Raw genomic sequence first — 22,327 nt, forward strand, 5'->3', positions numbered from 1 at the left:
TTTATTTTTTTAAAGGCAGCTCTCCACAGATTTTGGTCTACTTTTATCCACTTCATACATGCCAATATCTGTTAAAGGGCAATATCAATAACAGTGCACAAATACATCCTCAGGCTCCTAATTGTCTGCATGCAATATTGAAAGATTGATGGTTGAATTGAATCAAATCTACAACATGGAAAAAAATATCTAATAATAATAAATGGCAGAGCTCTGACATTTAGCCTGAGGGATCTAATGGGCTCAGCTGAAGGATGGCTACATCTTGTTATACCATTTTCAAAACAAGACACTTCACCTCAGACCAGTAACAATGTGGTCTGACCTTGTGGCTCGTAATTGCAAATGTTTTTATCGGTTGTGTTGGATGCCCAAGTATTTTCGATTAGTGTGTTGGGCCCGACGACAGTTGCTGTTGATTGCAATTGCTGTGGCTTGAGCATGTAGTTTCAATCAACCATTAAGAGGTTAGACAACAACTGAGAGCTTTGAAGAGTCTCATATACGGTGCAGAGGGGAGAAATGGCCTCGATCCAATGACTCGTCTGTGCTGTTGAGTGATCAGCTAAACATACAGACAGCAGGAATGGGATTTAGATATAATATTACTAACTTTCCTTTGCTGGAGTACTTGTTGAGAATGCAAATTATCTATGTGGTATTATTCTCTCCAACACAATAGAAGACATATAGCACCTGAAAAACTCACATAGTATTCAACATATTTAATGCGGTCAACACAGCATGTGACATCGGAGTGGTGATTCAAGTCTGTTGCCTCTGAAACCAAAGTGCCCCCTACGGACCTATTGGTTCAAACCTGCTTCAATCTATTTCCAGTGCTGACAGTCCTAAGATATTCCTTTTTCATCCAATGTTTTCTAAATCCCCCCCCCAAAAAAAAAAAAAACCCCAATCTTATCTAGTTAATCAGAAATGTCATCCTGTACAATCTATGGCTACTCTTAAAAATATTTAGGTTAAAACCTTAAAATGAATGAACAGCATTTCCACTGTGGGAGAAAACAGGCTTGAAATGCACTGCAAGCATAAAAGAGTGTTTGAAGGCGGTAATCGTGTTATGTTGTTGGGAGGAAGAAACTAGAGGAGATACAGAAAGAGAGAGAAAAGAAGAGATGTGAGGATAAGAATTACCATTGTTGGCCTTTAGAGTTCTGTTAGGTTTTTTTTTATTCATTATTTTTAGTGTCTGCCTTAAAACCCCCCATATTTAACTAGACTACATTCAGCATGTAATAGTAGCAATTAAGTAGTCAAAAACACTTTAAGCTAAATTTAATCATTTTGACTGAAAATTCCTGAAATTTCAAATATGAATATATAAAAACCTACATACACCAGATTAATTAGTACGATAATTAAGAATTTCAAAAATACCATTTTTACTATTTAACCTGATTCTTTCCTCGTGCTAAAATGTTTGCTATAAATTTTAACATCGGCATTTCAACAAATCAGATTTTTCAGCCCCTGAATTCTTCTTCTAATCAAAATTGACTTAAAAAAAGTATTTTTGTTGATTCCTTCCTGATCATATTCAACATGTCTGCTCATGTCTCTTGTGAGTATATATCCAAACTCAGTGAAGTTATTACTCTCTGCCTCTAACAGACTTTCCCCTTCTGTTTCTCTCTTCTATTCATGCTGCCCCGGTCTGGTGAATTAGCCAATCTGAGAGGAGACAAGGGGCAGATGGATTTCGGTGCTCTGGATTATTCAAATGATAGAGGAAAGGTCAGGCAGAGAGGTGTTGTTGGGGCGGCTGGCTATCCATTCACTCACATAACAATACCTTTAGGAAGTACAAGAGGAAAATCCTCCTAAACACACAATTGCCAAACCTCACCAGCCCTAAATCCAGTTATGGTTTCCTTGCAATAAAATGGGACTGATAGTCCTGCGATTAACAAAAAAAGATTAGACATGAAATGCAAAATTGAGCCTTGCTGCAACATTTTTCAAGGATGCTATATATTTTTTGATATAAGAAAATACTAGCTACACCCAGTGCTCTATAATACTGAATTTTGTGAAAACACTTTTTGGGAATTTTGGGAAATGTTAAGCCTTATATTTAGAGAGAGAAATCTGCCTCTAAACACTGGGAAATAATAATTAATTTGAAATAGAAAAAAGCAATTTGATACAGGCCAACTCATATTACCATTAAAACTGTAACATTACATTTTAATTTCTATTCAGTCAGCATACTCTAGATTTCCTTTATTAAACAGCAGCATAGGAAATAAAGAGCTTCTGCATTATATTTTAATTTTAAATAATGACAATTTCGCAAATCTTTGAACTATAAGCATGATTTAAAATAGTCTAAATCATGGGAACACAGAGCAAGTAAAGCAGAGCTCAATTCTCAGGGTTGATGAGTTGCAGGATGAACAGAAACTTTGTCCCCTGTAGCCAGATGTGCTTACAGCAAACCATGAATACATCGATCAGCTTACATTGAGATATATAAATATATAAATATATTTTGCTTGCGTAATTTTCCCATGATGGATCATTATTTTCCCATTAGACTCGATCTACAGCAGCCCTTTACCGTAGAAGAGGATAATACTAACAAAATGACGCTAAAAATATTCTGCAACATACACACACACACACACACACACACACACACACACACACACACACACACTAAATCATTCACATTGGCTACAAAATAACAGCTTTCTACGTGATGCTCACAAGTTTTCAAGGCCGGTCCTTTGAGGCGCAATTTACGCATTTTAACGCATTAAAACTTGAATAAGGCACAAAACAGGACGGATACACGTTAAAGCCAGGAGATAATTACCTAAATCCATGTCGCGGGGCAGAGCGCACACTTTGCAGTAAACGGAGGAGGCTGTGTCTTGTATTCCAGAGAGCATGGTTAACCACTGACGCCCGCCGCAGCTCCAAGAAGCGTTTGTGCGTCCCGGCCGCCCACTGATTCCGCTTCTCCAAAAAAAGTTCCCCTGCGAGGGTCTCATGCGTCCCCCAGCGCCAACAAAAGACCGCGGCTTCAACACGAAGATGAAGAAAAAGAAGGAGGAGAAAAAAAAGGGAGAGTCGGAGAGAATAAGAAAAGGGAGAAGAATGTGGGATATGCCCGCCTGATTTTCCGAGCCTCGGAAGAATGTGCAGAAGCCCTACTAGTGAGTCCTTTCAGCGCCTCTGTGCCAATGAAAAGAGATGGGGAGGTGGTGGGGTTGGGTTTTTTGCGATCATTTAGTTAAGGCTGAGCCCCTCCTTATATTCAGCAGCTCAGGAGTCCCCGTCCATTGCACATGTCATATCCACTGGTTGCTATAGCGATGCCTCCACATGTTGTCGACAGTGAATGTTCAAGGAGCGATGCCTGGCTAATAGGCTTGCGGGCCGAGGGGCGATATGAATGGACATAGGGCTAGTCACTCATTTGTTGAGCTACTAGGGGTCTCTGTGTTTGGTGTGTGAATTGCTGTTTTCTCAGGCTCTCCTTTTCCTCTGCTGCCTCTCCCAGGGATTCAGTTATGTGAGCAGAATAAGGGAGATGGGGCAGTCTATTCTTCAAAGTAGGCTTTTGCATTCAAAGCTGAAGTGAGCACTATAATAAGAGGCTACCGCACAGTACAGTAGTTGTAAACTATATGAATGCTGCATGGGAGATTGGGTTCTGTCTAAAAACGCTCAGCCTAAAGTAAATTGTGCATAATTGGCTAAGTCTTTTCTCTGCTCTGCTCAAAGATCTGCCAGAATAAAGAAAAAAAGAGAGGAAAATTGCAAGTTTAACAAGTTTTAAAGATAAAACTCACTAAAATGCTATCCTAATTAGCAATCAGTTTGAAAAAAAAAATCCAATGGAGAGCAACAGCTGCACTTAGCAGAGAGAGAGAGAAAGGGGGATTATGGAGAGCACTGGGAGAGAAAAGGAGAAAGAAAAAGAAAAGGGGCGGTGAAGAGAGGAGAACGGGGGTCCTGTCAAATGCAGATGACGAGTCTTGGGGAGGGGGGCTGTGTGACGGGGGGCTCTACAGTTTATTTTTTCCATTCAGAGAGCACCCCCTCCTCTTTTCTATTGTCCCTCTGCGTGACAGCTGGAGTTGGCAATGTGAAGGGGAGAACAAAAACGAGCTCGCTGTCCAGCCTGGGTCCGTGGCCGCGTCGGACGCCAACCCACCTTCAAACGCAGAGCCAACCAGGCGGCCCACAGGGACAAAATCTCTACTAGAACACTATCAAACTGACTCAACACATTTTTTAAAGCATCCTCAACATCCTTAAATACTAAATCTAATATATGATGCTGCTGCAAAAAAATTATCAGTGAAATTTGTTATTTTAGGCTGTAAAATGCATCATCACATCAAAATCTGTTACAGCATACAATAACATGTTCTTAAAAATAACCAGTAAACTTTGTTTCTTTCCATATATGCCATCTAGTCTCCCCAGGCGAGACATTTTTCACGTCATGCTCTCTGCACACTTGCATCCTCATTTATCAGGAATTATTCAGAACCCAAATTCTGTTTTCACTCTGCCTGCCAGAGGGCACAGAAACGGTCCGGCCACCCGTCATTCAAGGGGCAAATTTTTATCTTGCAGCGTTCAGTTCGAGCAAAAGAGAGAATTCTTTCTGCAGAGCTCGCTGTAGCGCTAATTCAGGATGGATGCGAGAGTAATGCGTGGTGGGAGACTTTTATCATGACTGCCAGTGAGTGTTTTTTTTATTGCTGGAAAGAAAGAAATAGTGGCTGAAGTTAATCCCCAAATCAGTCCCTACATGTCAAGTCAACCACACAATCATATCTATCCAGTTCATTGGTCAACTGTTCACTTTTTTTCATAAAGATATCCTGATCATCCACCTGTGAGCCCTATCTAAATCCACACTCATTCAAACAAGGTTTTTTGGCACAGTAGACGATATGAGTAAAGAAAATGTCTAACCAGACACTATCTTTACCTGCTCTTTGAAGGAAAGCCTGACTTTTGCACCTGTTATTTTCCTTCACTTGAACTCTGTGTAAATGGACAAATTTTCACACATTTCAACCACTACGCATTGCACAGTACGATTTCACAACTCATGTCGCATCCTCCATTGAGGCCAGTGCTAATGGTTATCACACCAGGGAGTTTTGACGTGCATCGATTGACTCTCGTGAGGGAAAAAAAAACCCTACAAGCGGTCAAATTCAGGAACATACTGAAGTCACTCTTATGGTCACTGGTGTTATCCGCTACCACGCCTGTGTGTTTCTGCAGTAAGTACTTCCTCCGGGTAACACATGTTCGAACAGTCGCTGTGAGTCCTGCAAGGCTTATCTGTCCTCCTCTCCTGTGTTGCTCTGGTGTTTGCCTCCATGACACATTTCATATTTCTAATGAAAAAAAAAAAGATAGAAAAGCAGCAAGCGTGTTTAAACAACGGCAGAAGGAGGTATGCTGCACTTCTCAATGTCGCTGGGAGAGGAATGTTAAACAAATGTCAGGATCAAGTGCACTACCTGAGATGGTGCATTTGTTTGTGAGTTGGGAAAAGGGACAAAGAGACAATAACTTGCTTGCTGGCACCTACAGGCTGCATGATTTGGAGTATATTTACATCTATATCCCTGTGTGTGCAATCTGAATATACATGCACACAAAATATATACCACTTACAAAATATATATCTACAATCCACGTAGGGCTGCTTTTCACTAGCTGGACACCTTCGATCAGGACACACAGAAGTCAGATTGTAATATATTTGAGCAAACAGAAGAGAACACAAGCCTGCAGAGGAGAGGCAGGCATGCCGATCTGTAGCTGTGGTGGCCCACATACCAATCACGCTATAATGATATCAGTGAGAGGCTGATGCCATTTACAGTGCTGCACATGAAACCAACAGCTGCAATGTGTACCTGCAGACTCAACCAACATGTGATACCGTTACACCAAAAATAGTTGGGATTTCTGCTTGGCTCTTTGAAATAGGGTGCAATAAATTATTCATAATAATATCTGAGCAAGACTGTTGCTGCGGCTCCATTCGGGAAGGTGTTGGGAGGATTAGCCTCGAACTGTAATGCAGAGAGAAATGTATGCAAAACAAAACACATTTGGGTGTTTGCATGTTTTTTTTTATTTTAATTTTTTTTATCAGATCCACCAGCTGTTATTGTTAACACTGAAGTTATATTACAAGATGTGTGTGAGAGAAAAAGATCTGTGTTTTTAGTCTTTTTTAATTCTCTATTTCCATCTTTTACCATGTATAATAAAGCAAAGCTCCCATATAAGCAAAAGCAGTGCTTTGAAGCCAGAGTTTGGTTTGACACAGACTAGATTCACATTACAATGATGTACTTTTAGTATATTGTTAGTTGGTACAATGCAAATTCATTTTGCTGCCAGGCATAAAATAGCACTTATCCAGAGATAAAATATAAAAGGTGACACTCTGCTCTCCCATCTAAACTCTCTTTTAAACATCACTAAAGGTGTAAAAACTTGACAGTGAGCTGAATATCTCAAATGCATAGAGTCTCAGTGTATGTGTTAGAGGGAGAGAAAGAAATGCCATGTTTCCTAATGGATTATGTTCAAAGACACAAAGAGGTCCCATTTCTGGGTTTTACTTGAATTGTTGTGTCTCATGCTCATCACTCGCTCAGGAACCATTCAAAGCCTGTGTGTGTGTCAGCCATGTCATTCTGGTATTCTGGTATTTTCCCCAGATGAGCTTGTTCAAATAGGCCTCTTTCTTATGTGAACCCCAGCCCAGGCATTGCCCATGCCAAGTAGTTCAAAGCAGTAAACATCAAGGTAAATGCTATGCCTGTCATCTTAACTATATTTAAAGCAGAGAGGCAACCCACACACATGCACAACAATGTGCACTTCAAAAAGAAACAGCGTTGTGGTATCATAGCCTGGAGTAGGAAATCACACCGTATCTGTAAAATGATAGAAAATGTAGTTGTAATCTATGAGGATGACAACAAAGCGCAACATATTTAGTGCTCATTTAAATCGCTCTACATGTACAGTGAGTGCTCCAGCTTTACGGATCATTTATGATATATAAATTAAGCCAAAAAAAAGAGCTCAAATAAAAGTCTAATCTGGATGTAATGGTGATAAGTGGGCAATATACTGTAGCCAAAGCCTCAATTCAGTTGGTTCCTTAAGTTTTTGTTGCTACACCTGTGAAGCTTTCAGTTTTCCACGTAACACATACGCAAACTTACAAATCAAAATTTTTGGTTATCTTTGAAAAAATTGGAAACAATTTCAGAAAGAGGTAGATTAATGAAGCTTCTTCTTTCTAGCTAGCGACCGTAGATTTTGCTGGTTGAAATGATGACTGTTGCTGGTGGATTTTATCAGCTCTGGATCGATAATTAGCTCCATTAGTGGGATGTTCAGCTGACTTTCTAATGTTTCCAGCTGACATGTTTTTAAAAATGATAACCCATAAAAGGGGTCTTAAATATGTACTTGGTTGCTACATATGCAATATCGTGCAAACAGCTAAAGCTGCATGCTTCAGGCAAAAGGTCAGCATCCTCAGCAGTTGATGATCTATGTAGAAGACATATAAAGCATTAAAATCTTAAAAAGATTTGCTTTCATGTTTCGGTTTTGGAAAGGCGGAAAAAAGACACCAGTCAAATCTTGTCCAAGTCTTCTAAGTATCTCCTGCCAATAACACTAAGCATTTACTGTTTATTTGAGCTGCTTTAAATTTAAGTTCTGATAGTCCCTTTTTTATACTGAAATGGTTAATTCCAGACAAGACCAAGCCGTCAACCACATTTATGAAAGTTGCGTTAATTTACTTAAACTTCTTTTCTTTGCTCAAGCTGCAGCCTTAATTCCCAACTGGTTTTGGTTGACAGTAATGATCATTTCTACCTGCAGCTGTGTTGACAATATCAATATGTCTGACAAGGATAATGTTCACGTTTGCTAAAATGCCAGCCAAAATTAATTAAACCAAGTTACCAAATGGCACTCATGCCTAAAAATTGAAGTGAAATCATCTCAATATCACCGATGATGTTTGCACTGTTGCTTGAGACAGTGCAAATTACACTCAGATTTGCATTAATCACAATGACAAGAATTATTTTCGAGATGTAATTAGTTTCTGATGAGGGATATTACGATACTGTTGGTGAAAAGTCATTAGACCCCAAATAAGATGGCCAGGTCCAGAACGTGATCCCAGTTTGCTAAAACACAACCCAATCTGAAAGGTAATTGAAGGTAACACTTCACTCTATTGTGTGAAAAGATAAAAGAAGAAGCACCACTAAAAATCTCATCCGACACGTCCACAGTCACAAACAGCGAGGAAACACCAAGGTTTTAATTGTTTTGTTTGAATAGAATCCACACTACTTTTAGACTATTATGTTCTCAGCTGGCTTTTTTATCTTGGGGAGAGATAAAACTGCAATTAATTTTGAAAGGGGGGAAAACAGTGAGACAATACATCAAGTCACACATGAGTGGTGGCAGGCAGGGATATGTGGGCTGCTGCAGAATAACAGAGGTAGTCAAAGGTAGCATTCATAATTGAAACCCCAGTCACAAGAGACGTAGTGGGCTGGGAGACTCTGATATTGAGACTGACAGTAAAGGGACAAAGAGAAATGTTCAGAGGAGAGCAGAGAGTGACTTCATGGGTTCAATACGATGTGTCCTCTCCACACCTGGGTCTACATGCCATCTGAAAGCCTCTTGAACATTGTATTTCTTTATGGCTGCTTCAGCATAGCACAGCAGTGCTGAATTAAGATGTCCAAAGACTTCAAATCCAGGGCACCCCCAGATTGAGGCTGAGAATAATTGTGCTGTTTTGGAGTACTAAAACTTTAGTACTAATTCCTTACAAGTCAATGTAAGCTTCCATTCAAAAGCACAATTATGTACCCTAAGTAATAAGAACCAACTGTAAACAATGGACATAACGAAACAACAATTAGGAGTTGCGACTGCTGCGAGAGGGAAATGATCCCTCACCAGTCTCCCACTGACAATTGTGATTGATGGGGCGAAACCAGAAGCACTGCTGTTGGGAGTTGAATTAATGTTGGATGAGTGCTTTTCCCCAGCACCATCCAGGCAGTCGAGTTAGAGTACCACTTTAACTGAGTTTAGTTATAGTAGGATGAGACTACCAGAGGTACAACAATTAGTTGATTAAGCGATCAACAGAACATAAATCCCAGACTATTTCAATAATTGATTAATAGTTTTGAGACATCTTTTTAGCAGTTTTTAGTCTTGTTCCAGCTCCTCAAATGTGATTATTTTCTACTTTCTTCAGTCCTCTATGATGGTACACTGAATATTTTTAGGTTATGGACTCCTGAGGTTGCATCTTGGGCCTTGGGAAATGGTGATTGACATGTTTAATCACTTTTTGACATTTTATTAACCAAGCAAATACTCATCAGATTAATCAAGAATGACAATAATACTACTAATAATAATGAATAAAAATGAGTTACTTGCAGCCCTGGGAACTACATGATATCAGCTTGACAGTGGTCAGATCCAACAGATGTGGGGTGTCAGGAACTAAAAAGGAAAGTTGGGTGTGACCATTTGTCAGTTTATTCTCTGTAGTGTGTCAGTAGAGAGCTAGTTGTGGCCTTGAAGGTGAGACTATGTTTGTTAAAATCTACACGGTCATCAGTGCAGTTAAAATAAATCAGATCTGGCATATTCTGGACTGTTGAATGATTGTTGAAACAAGGGTTTGCAAGTCATGATGGAAGCAGACACATCTCGAAAGCTCCTAAAAACAAGAAGCAAACCTAGATACAAGCACCCTGAAGTGAAAAACCAATCACATGACAGTATTGGTCACTTGCAACTATCCAGCTTGTGTACATTTTAGCACTGAAAGCTTCTTTAAGGGCACATTTCTGCTATTTTGCCTGTGTGAACACAACAAATTCAATTTTGTTTGGAGTACACAGCCTCTGAAATGTAAGTCTTATTTAAATTGCTCCCATGAGAATGACTCTCTAGAGATGGGAAGATACTGATTCTTCCAGTTAAGACTAAATTAATACAATATACATTTTTGATAAGACTTGATTAACTTAATTGGACAACCAACGCCATGTGTCTCCAACTGTACCAGGGTGTTGCTGGACTTGGAGCATATTGAGGCCGCCTGCCTGAGCATATGCCCGGATGATCAGCTATGGCTTGTGTAAGTGAAGATATAGATGTAGAACCACAGGAGGCAGTGTATGATAGGCTAAGGGTCATATCCCTGTAAATGCACACAGCCACAGCCTCATAAATTCTCATCAGTGTCTTCATTAAACATTTTCCCCTGTTATCACCATGACAACGCCGGCCCAGCGTGCGCCTGCGGGGAGAGGCGTGTGTGCCTGTGTAACCCAGGGGGTTACTTAGGGGGTAACTTGGCACAGGCGCAGACACCCCATACCTCTCCTCCAGACTCACTCTTAGTGAAGTGGCAGGCGGCCAGGAACGCTAGATCTGTTCCATGGCGATCTCACTTGACAGGCACTGGCTGTGTCTGGACTGGAGGCAAGCGCTCTGATTTCTCTCTTTAATTACTGCTAATCGGAGGAGCCGCAGCCCATGCTAATGAAGCCACACCAGTCAGCTGGGGGAGAGTCAGGGGCCTCGCGCTGCAAAACAATCCACTGCACGAACACGAACTGACACTCTGCCTGCCCAGCGCCGCAGCCTCCCTGCGTGTCTCGCTGTCTGTCTGTCTCACAGCTCCAGCTTTATAACAGTGGTCTGCCCCCGAGCCAAACCAAGCAGCTCGTAGAGAGAAACCTCTGTGAATCCCTAATGAGACTGCTGCCACATCTATAGTACGGTATCAGCCGCCCGTTTGCCGCTCACATCTCCAATTGCTTCACACCACAACCTCTGACACCAATACAAAGTATGGCTGATCAGAAATTCTGCAGGCAGAATTTAATATGATTTATGTCAAGATTTTGATGGCTCTGTAACATAATAATACATTGACGGCTCATTATTGTAAATGCATATAATCAATCTAGCCTATTTTCACCCACAAACATAATTACACTGTATGCCTTTTTGTGGAGCTGTGATGATGATGTCTTTTTTTCTCCTTCTTCAAAGTGAATAATGTAATGAATTGTGACTGACATGTGATTGCATGTGTTCATAGACACGGCTTGCCACGATCTTTTTGCCTTTTGTTGTCTTCAACAATCGAATGTAATTCCATCTATTAGTTCTTGATGTTGATGAAACTATAAAAAAAACATGTATTCTTTCCCCTCAATATTACACAGATTGGTTGATTTATGTATGTTCTAGATAAAAGGAATCTGGAGGAGACAAATCAAGATGATACAATTACAATTATAATCATATCTGACTGAAATAACTGTTGTGTATGATTTTAACCTGCATACATGCAACTATACTCTGCTTTTCCTGTCTGTATGTTGCAGGCTTGGTGCAGTTCAGCTTTCTTTTCATGAGCAGATAATCCCATTTTTTACAGGTATCCACCTGCGCCGCATCGGGTGTTGGCTGCATCTGTGCATTTGCCGCTAACATGACGGGCATGCCTGTGAATGTAAATAGGCATGATGGCAACCATGTACACACAGACATGACTGTAATGTTTAAAGTGAGAATCCCATTACAGCAGGTTTACAACATTCTATCAGTGTCTGATCTTTTACCTTCTCATGTATGTCACATTTGCAATGATTGCATCATATATTAGGATCAAAGAAAAACATATATTACAGCAAACACATTAAAGAAATGTCTTCAGTTCATGGCTAAAGGGGGTAATTAGTCTTAGTTATTGAATTCTGTCAGACTAATGGTCATTAGTTAAATCAAGATCACATTTCAAGTTTACTAAATGTTTTTTTATTTAATTTCAATATAAACTTTGACATATATTTATCTAAACACCTGTTTTGAGAAAGATATCATCTGAGGACATTTGGTAGATGAGTCTAAACTGACATACCAGGCATAACACATAGAATATATTTGCCATTTAAAATGTAAATTGAATGTATTAAGACTGCAGACGCTGCCAAGCCATCACTAAATAATATTTCAAGCAACACAACCACAGATGTAGTGAAGCCACTTAGCAGCAGACTGGTCTAGTTTCATTTCATGCTTTATCACCACAGATGGAAGATATTCACACAACCTCCCAAGTCAAGGTCATCATATAAAAAACAAAACAGCTCATCAAGCAATTTAGTTGACCTTGCAATGCAGAAAGTAACTAGCAGTTAAAGCAGGATTCACAATTACAGTCAATTAAAGTCAATAAAAGATGATATGACAGTTTATTACATTTAATTTACTGAGAGCAAAGTGCTGTTTGTACTGTATGCTCACTGAACAATAATCTACTGTTTCGAATCAGCCACAAATTCTAAATGTGGTGTTTGCTAAAAAGGTGTTCAGTTATGACTAATTTAAACATCAAGATGAAAGCGACTATATTCTTAGATATGTAATTAAATATCAAACCCATGCTGATAATTGATTAGTACTTAGCCGTCTGTTCCATAGTACTTACGATTACATGCTGTTTTACTACCTTTGCCTTATTACTGGAATAAAATGATCATGGAAGTATTCAGAAATAATAATTTTGGGTGTACATTCACTGACAGCACTTCTTAAATGAACTTCAAAGGATAAATGCTTTTCTGACTACTAAACTATAAGAAAAGCAAAGCTCAATTTAGTCAAACAAATGCAACTGCCCTAATTTTGTTGGGATGTCAACAAGAGTAACATGGGCCACTGGTTAGCCTGCAGCAAGGGCTTTTCCTGCTGCTGTCAGTGGTAAAGTGCCAGATATGCTAGGCAAGTAGCTGCATGATAAATGGCAGAAGGTGAGCGCTCCGTGGCCGGGGCTGGGAGCACCCTGCCCCTGCATCCCGCTGCCAGTCCCTTGGCATGCAGCTTGTCAGGCCAAATGGCAGCCGTATCCCCCTTCAACGCTGACATTTAAAACCTCTGCCATGCTATCCAGTTGTAACCCACTGCTGCCACTGCCAGACACAAGTCAACAAATTACCATAAACAGCCAGCAATTTTGTTCAAACATGCATGACAATGCATCGTTTATAAAGAAAGTGCAGGACATACCTTTTCATTAAAGGGGACATATGCTTTTTGTTATTTTTATACTGTTATGATGTTGGATGTCTATGTTAAACATAGACAATATTCCAAAACATGAGGTGAATGTATGTAAAATGTTCCATGCAAGTCAAAGCCAGACCTTCAGTCTGCTCTGAACGCTTCATTTGCAGTGTTAGGTATACTTCCTCCTCATGATGAAGCCAGATTGTTCACACATGCCCACAAATGGCGTCTGTTCCGAGACTTTGCTGCTAAGGTTGTTCCATGGCTTGTTCACATTGTCCACTCAACCTCCAACAATTACAGCTGTATTTGAGAAGTTTCCATTTCAAATAGAGAGCGAGAAAAATAAATGAAATCTGACTACTATTGTATGTTTACATAGTAGGCTCATTGGGAGGGTGCCTTAAAGAGACAAGCTAAAACAGCCTGTTTCAGATAGAGGCTGAACTGAGCAGATGTTTAAAAGGCCAATATGACTTAAATAACACGTTTTTTTGAACTATTAAGCATTCAAAGATATCCCAGCAGAGCCCTGGAATATTAATATAGACCTAGAAATGTGCGTAATAGGTGTCCTTTAACATGTATTCATTTGGTAGATGCTTCTGTACAAAGCGACGTACAAATGAGGCACAGTCCAAGCAGTGATAGATCAAAGAGAAACCTTTGAATTACGCAACTGTCAGTTCCATCTTCCACTTGACATAAATGCCACAAGGTTGCAGGTGCATAAAGTAACACATAAGTGCATACCAAATTGCATTTTTTGAGAGAGAGAGAGATGGATAGAGAAGGATGTAGAGATAGAGGGGGAAAGAGCATATGAAGGTGAAGTATGTCCTTAAGTGATTTGCAAGACAGAGAGGGATTTCACTGACTGAACTGTGTCAGTGTGAGTTAACTCGTTCGACCATCGAGGGACCACACAAGAGAAGAATTTGGATTGAGATTTCTGGGCTTGTCATTGTTGATTTACAGATTGTAGTGAACAAGAAACCTTATCAACCTAAATGAGAAAGTGGTAAAAAGTGATGTAAAATGGAGTAATATGAGATGTTCACGCCTGGTTGAAGACCAGATGTACCACAGCATTTTGGACCGTACCCGCAGATCTAAGTTACTTTGAATTGTCGGCAAAGAACGTGGAAGTATACAAAAACACAAGAACAAAATCTCAACCATCAATTGTTTGTCTGCAACACGTCTGCAGTACTAAATGATTGATTGTAGCATTATTGTGTTATGACACCATAAGTTGTAACAGAATAATTTAGATAGCAGTTCCCACCCACAAATACAAGTCCATATCTGATAGATTTTCACTTATTCCATATGCTTCGTTTTCAATGTAGGGTTTTAAACTGTAGCCTACTAAGTACTAAATTAATTTAACAGTAGTGTATAATTATAAAGGACAAGGTTTCTCCCTCATTACATCTATCTGTGAGGCAACGCTGCCAACCACTGATCTACCCTGAGTATTTGTGGGAAATGCAGGAAATCACTAACTGAGGAAGAATTCCTAAAATACATGTTTAAAAGCTCTGAACATCACAGATTAATGATTTAAAACAATGTAAGAGTTTTCATCAGTGGGTTTTTGCTTTAATTTGATCTAAACCTTCATACTATATCCAAGGCCACCTTGGCCATGATGGGGTTTTTTTCCAGGAAGAGATGAGTACACCCAAAGAAAAAAATTGCTTATTTAATACCTAGGCGGAAGAAATGCCCTTCAACGAATTGAGTAAAAATACCACTGTCAACTATACACAGTAACCGTACCTAACTTTAACAAAGGCAGCAGAACATAAAAGAAGCAAAAGGTAGGAGAGTAAACACTTTACAATCTGGCACTCATTAAAAACAGACAAGTCCACCCTTACCCGGGGGAGAGCACACGTCATGATATAGAGAGAGGCAAATACCAAACTGCATGGCATGGTATCAAAGGCATTTCTGCAGTCCAAAGGTCAGGTGATGGTAAAAGGTTGCTGAGAAACGGAACTGCTGGACGGTCTTTCATCAGTGGGAGGCAGCTGGAGTCTCCAAAGAGGCAGTGTTACTCGGGGCTGCAGGCACAGTGGGGCTGCTCCAATATGACATTTCACATCCAGATCTGCCACAGTAATGGCATTTTAGCCACTTTTAAAACAGCCAGATTGGCCTTCCTGCACTGTTGAAATTTTATAGGTGGCAATTTTTTTATTGTTTCGGTTTATTACAGTGTCTCAAGGAGATTGGATAGGTTGTCAATGTGGAGAACGTAATTGAGGGCCAATGTGGAATTGATTGGCTGATAAATACACACATAGTATAAATAAAGAACACATGCACATACTGTTGTAAACAACATAAGGATGGGTAGAATATGCTACACCCTCCAGTGCTTCCAAGCCACTCTCATTTCCACTGAGGAGCTACATTCAACAACACTCTCACGATTAAATGACAATAAGCGATCTAGAAATTTACATAAAAATGTATTTTTCTCATCTTCCAATTCTTAAAAAAAAACAGCTTGAAAAATCAACATGGGGAAATATGTTTTGAAGTAAAGCATATACCCATGCCGTTACAAGATCAATTTGCACAACTGTTATCACAGTTATTAATTTATTTCTGTCTGTTCTCTGTAGTAGGAAACGGTCAATGTGGTTTTCCTTTGAAGTCCCCACTGAAATTATTTGTCCCATTCGCTCGGAGGAATTGCATCCGCTGATGGTTGCACATGGTATTTGTTATTAGGTGGTATATGCTACAATATTCAGGCTTTGTTGGATTAAAGGAAAGCAAAATGCACTGATATTGCCTAATAATCATACGCATAATATAAAAAATGTGGAAATAAATATTCATGTGAAAAACAAAATGAAAAACAAACTTAATGTGTTGTTGAATCCTATTGAGCTCATTGAGGATGAAGCACACATTTAGTTTGTGTTGCTCAAGTTTCAGTTGTATTTTATCCTAACATAAAAATGACGGATGATGGTAAAATGAAGGGATATTAAATCCAACACACATTACATTTAAATGTCCTTCTTTTTTTTAAACACAAGCATCAACAAACAAAACTAACAAACAAATAAAAATAAAAGGTAGCACAGTTATGTCCATATCACTTGAGAGACATGCCATCGCAATTTCACAAGGTCTTTATTTAGGATTTAGCATATGCAAACTCAATTAACTTTTCAGAAAAAAACATATTAATACTCTTACTGTACAGCTGTTTTTGGCTGATAACTTGAAATCAGTGCAAAACAAGTTGGCCTACTGTGAACATGAAATTGTATATTTAATAATTTGAATTGTAAAATACATACTAATAAATTCAAACCTAATGTGCACTCGTATTTTCCTGAGAAAGCCTATCACAACATCTTCAAATAGATGTGCTTCTGCATTAATTATGACACAGGATATTGGAAAGAAAGCCTTCAAATCCATTGTGAGGGGTCATCATTACATGTGACCTTTCTCCGAGATGAGTTATGCCTCTGTGCCTCTGCACTTACTTCTTTGATTAGAAGTATAACATGAGCTTTTGACCGTCATAATATGTTGGCATTCTCCAACAGCTTCTCAAAACTTGACGCATGACAAGATTATTAACTAATGTTTATTTCACCTGCATCCACTTCAGTTATGTAGCTACAGGACTCAACTGGGATATTTGTGATATGGCCGTTTTGCTGCAGCAACTTTGGGAAGAAAACAAGCTCCCACACATATAGTCACACCTTATGGGCATGCAAAAAGCAAGAAAAATGCACACTTAACCCTTATTAATATAAATTATGTGTGAAGGACAGTCAAACATTCACACTTGGCACATTTACTTTACATTTATGCATGCATAGACACAGACAACACACTCATGAACAGTGCAGAGACTCCCTGCCAGCCATATATGATTTACATTTAGTGGTTGAATTATCAGTTGACATGCAGCTCAGGGAATTCTGTGCTTAATGAGTGCCTCTTCACATAAGCAGTTTGCCAGAGATATCTCGAACATGAGACCGCTGTCAAACTGTCAATGAATCTCAATTTAACAACCAACTTAATCACATAGGGTCCATCTCAAAAAGGGGGGCCAAATGTGTCGACGCATTTGAAAATATCAGCATGAAGAAAACAGAAAACTGGGAAAACATGACTCATTTACACACATTTACATCTTAAAATGTTTTATGAGTCATTAAGCATTAATGCTAACTATTCAAAGCTGATTCTATCAGTAGGTGTATTCAAAACTAGTTTGGTGAGGAAAATGTTGATATAGAGCCTGTGCTACATAAGGCAATATTTTCTCAGCTTCAGTGAAGGTGGAGTTTTGTCGTCTCAGCTGTCAGAACTCTTGTATACTTTCTTTTTTTTATTTTATATTTTATTTCTAATCTAGAGGAAATGTTCTGCATACTCATATCAGTGTGAATCTTTGCTGCTTTTGGTCATTAAGACCTTAATCAGGGCAATATTGGCAGAGAAATGTTTAACCTCATAAAATAATTTTGAGATTAAATATCACCATGCAAGTATGAAGTAATATTTAAAGGTCATTAACAAGTGGATAACTCAAAATTGCAGTGCACTGGAAGCTACTATTTCCAAGCTTTAAATATGCAATATTTCTCTCCTCAGGCTCCATGAGGATTGTCAGAGGTTTTTATAATATTCTGTGTGTATTCTGTCAGTTCTAACCACAGCAAGCGCTACCAAAAAACATCTGACCGACAAGCCCCTCCCTTTCAAAAATATCTTTTTGAGCCTGCTTTTATTCCCTTGTTCCTCCTCTCCATGCTCCCTACTGGTACCAGCTACGCTCTGTCTATGGCTGCCAGCAAAAGCAACCCTTTCGCCTAGTGCCTCGTCGCTAGTCTCCAGCATGGAGGGTGACTGACACCGACCCCCTCCTATTTTCCACACTTTAAGTGTCTGATAATAGCATGGATATATGTAATCTATGTATGGTCTCAATGCACTATGAATACAGACAGAGAGGAACAGTGAGTGGGGCCAGTGACTGCTAAATCTGCAAAGAGGCCATGTCAACCATGAATTTCTTTCCACTTCGCTTCCCTTCCCCCCCCCCCACCTCACAGTTTTTCACACATTTACAGGACTTATAAATTGCTGTGAGAAGACCTCCATTTGCCTTCTGGGTCTCCACAAGAGTGCAATTCCCACTTGGGACTCAGCTGTTAATAACAATGATGCCCAGAAAAAAAACACAGTTTATGCCCCACATATACACTACTTACGAAAAAACAAAGTAGACATTTTTTGTTGTTTTGTTCCCTCTTAGGAAGCCGACTTCCTGGCGATCTATAATGGAGTAGATATTGCTCAGCCTATTGATTGATGTCTCCTTCCCCCCACTTTGACATTTGCTTATCCTCGCCTGCATCTACTGCTATTGACGTTCACTCTATCTGGACATCTTCCTAAGCTGTTTTGTCATTTGTCACCTCTTAAATAAAAATGGAGAAGGGGGGGGGGGGGGGGGGGGGGGGGGGGTTGTCGTCAGTGATAAGACTTAATGATACCAACCACATTGATGGTTTTATTCATGCTTGGGGAAAGTATCCTGTCTGCACTGAGGCATAGTACCTACCGTGCTTTGCTTAATTTTTCACTTTATACCTCTTATGGATCCACTGAACAATTTACCCAGCATATTTCTATTTTTGCCACTAATAAGCAGGGTAAAGACGACCCATTCTGCAACCTCCAGTATGTAGTCACTCATAACTGTGGTCAATTTACTGCAAATTTACTGAAAGCAGGCTTTTGGTTTAACACCTTTTAAACTAATGTATTTGGAGAGCCCACTCCACAGGCTCTCCTGTCAAAAGCTTCTATTTTCCCCAACTTACCCTCAACTCTCCACTTCTTGGATACAAACTGGTGAGATCAACACATCTACATTAAAGCTGTTGCTAATAAATGTGCTCGGAGAGTTTTCAGGGCTTATACTTCGCCAACTCTCTCTTTGTAGTAAAGTAAACGCTGTGCTTCCTTAACATGCATTTCTACAAACAGTCTGGCGCAGATTTTCTCCCCATGAGGTGGAAGACAGTTTCTTCCTTTCCTCCCTCCCTCTTTCCATCCATCCCTCCCTCACCCTGGCTCCTGCAGAGAGGCTATTATTGCAGCTAATTATCTACAAATAGGCCCAATATGACAAACACAGCCCTGTACCAGTGCTGGCTAAGCGCAGGAATCAGTCTGAGTGGGAATAAAAGAATGAAAAGGAGGCAAGGAGAGGCAGACAAAGAACAGGACAAAAGTCACTGTGAAGAGAAAAAGGGGAAAACGTGAATCAGAGATAATTAAGAAGAACGTGATAAAGACACAATGTGGAGTAAGATGAGAGAAAATGTGGTGTTAAAAAAGATATAAGTGAGAGGCAGATGGGCGAAGAAAGGCAGTGACACCAAAAAGGAGACAGCACAGACAGCAACGGGACTAACACAGGAAAATGATCTTGTCTATACAGTGTATGACGGTTGTTGCCAATGGCAACTGTCCTACGATGCACAGGCCACATCCATTTAGCTCCCAGCATGCCTCATGATCAGGGCAGCTCAGGGGTCTAAGGCTGTCTGTCTCATTTCCATACAGAAACTCATTTACCAGGCAAGCATGGAGGGCTATGACGCATCAATGGGTGCTTGATTAGATCCTTACCTCTGATACATATGAATATTTATCAGTGTTGAATGAATACACATTTACTCTCCTTTCATCTAGATCATCCTGAGTGTCCTCCTGTTCTCCTCTTAATTTTTTCCAATGAATATGTCACAAGAGCATCAGTGCTCCCCTACAAAGTGACAGCACTCAAGATAATCTGCTTATTGCTGCTCAGCGGCGATGATCAACACTTGCTTTAAGTTTTACAAAATGCACCAGGCTTTTGTCTTGTTGTGTTTTATTTGCCATGGTGACAAGAGCTATTAGAGACCTAACGAAAAATGAATGAAGGGGGATGGTAATCAAAGCAAAACACTTAAAAGGAATTGTGTGAGGATGTAGGTTTGGTTTTTACTTTGATAAGGACATTTTATGCCAAAATAATTGTGTATGTGTACTTGCTCTCTTAAACTCTTTTCTCTTAAATAGGCACACACACATACACGCATAAAGAGTCTGTCTCTACAAAATGGTTACTTTACTGAATATGCATTTGCTGACTTGCCTGAAACCGGACTCGTATCATAATATTTTTCTCTGATTTTGACTTTTTTTTTAATTGATATTGGACCAAAATTTGTATTTAAATAACCTATCACAGACTATGACAATAAATATTACAATACCATAAATGTATAGAAACCTGAGATTCTGTCCTTCCTTCAGTTTGTGGATTTGGGCGACTGAACAGACAGAGCCACAATGATGCTAAGAGCTATCTATAAATCATCTCAAAAACTTCTATTGGTATTATTTTTCATTCAACTCCTGAACTTACGGCTAGATCTGTCTCTGTGACATCAAAGCTCACCTGAGAGGCCGCGGATCACTTGTCTGTGTGTCTCTGTGCTGCTTAGACTGCTGCTGACAGAATATTCAGGATGACATGGTGCCCGACAGTCACAAACAAATCAGTTGGACAAGCTATGGCTAATTTAGCTTGTAAATAATGTTCATGTCTTAATGATACATATTAAACAATAACTCTGCTCTTGATCCAGTCATTGGAAAGGGGAGAGATGGCATTAAACACTCATTTTTCTCACTATGTCAAACAGTTAATGTTTGGATTGATGACAGAACGTTCTCATTATATAAGCTAAGCTGATACTGACTGCTACTTAAAAAGGTTATTCTTTAAAATGTACCAGATGTCTCAAATTGATTTGTGAAGAATTTTCTCCAACAGTAGGCTAATGAAGTTGTTTAAATAAACAGCATGTCTGAGCAACAATTACGAATAAGCTAACAACACCTACTGCCTGCAAATACAGAATTTAAAATGATCTTAGTTATGTCCAGTGAAGTTTTTTATTTTTATAAATTCTGAAACTTTTAAAACAACTATAAATACTAACCACTTCAGATTCCTTACCTCACCGACTCTACTATTGATGCTGCTGCTGCTAGTCAACCATGTGTACAGCTTGAAGGGTTGCTACATGTCCCCCATATCCTTCTCTTTCACTCTTTATCATTATAGCACACATTTTTGCAGAAAACACACAAACTTAGCATTGTGGCATTATTTGAGATCAATAAAATTACTTGTAGGGACAGCAACACCTTGTTATTGGTAGGGACATACTCAAATCTACGCTCATGGATATGTCTTTTGGAATTCATTGCTGCTAAAGATTAGTGTTTGGCTGCCCAACTGAAGCTGCAGGTGTGATACGGATGCCAAGTTGAACTCACTCAGTTATTCTTGTCCCATAAGCCCAAACACAGATGACGCACACAATCGCAAGCATGCCCACTCTCACTCTTGTTTTTCCTCTTTTTTTTTTAGACACACAGCAGAATAACGGGTATTTTTGGTGAGTATAACTTACATCACTAACTCCAGCCTCCACTATCTTCAGGCCTGACTCCTTCTCCAGCTGCTGCTTCTGTTGGACTGCATGGGGAGACAAAAGCAGAGGAGGTGTTGAGTATGAGCAGTGGATGACAAAGTAGCAGATTTGTCAGTTCCTGAGGCAGAACAAGTGGTCACTGAAACTGAGAATGATGCAATGGATGTAATGGCATGAGTCAGATATCAAACTGGTCATAGAGAATGACCGGCGCCCACACACACACACACACACACACACACACACACACACATACACACACACACACACACACACACACACACACACACACACACACACACACACACACACACAGAAAAAAATCAAGAAGAGAAGCAAAACAATCTTCACGGTCAGACAGCAGATTGCTAGTTGACAGGAGTCTGTCATGACACTTGGAAGAAAGATATGCTGTCTGGAAGGCAGAGCAGTGCTTTGAGCTCAATGCTAACATGCTTGCAATGACAGTGCTAATATGCTGATATTTAAGCTGTCTATGCTTTACACAAGGGTCAACACTAGTCCCTTTGCAGATACTCACAGCAAAATATACAAGTTTTGACTTATAGCTCATTGTTGGATTTTAG

At 39.6% G+C, this 22,327-nt stretch overlaps 1 protein-coding gene across 1 annotated transcript in view; it reads right to left on the reverse strand.

Moving 5' to 3' along the window:
- Positions 1 to 22,327, reverse strand: part of ptprn2 (protein tyrosine phosphatase receptor type N2) — a 124,071-nt gene that overhangs the window by 26,983 nt on the left and 74,761 nt on the right. Inside the window, exon 11 of the mRNA XM_062441614.1 lies at positions 21,720 to 21,784. Coding sequence (XP_062297598.1) covers positions 21,720 to 21,784 — 65 coding nt within the window. The remainder of the gene's footprint in view (positions 1 to 21,719; positions 21,785 to 22,327) is intronic.

Source organism: Scomber scombrus, chromosome 20, assembly GCF_963691925.1.
Source record: "Scomber scombrus chromosome 20, fScoSco1.1, whole genome shotgun sequence".
NCBI lineage: Eukaryota > Metazoa > Chordata > Actinopteri > Scombriformes > Scombridae > Scomber > Scomber scombrus.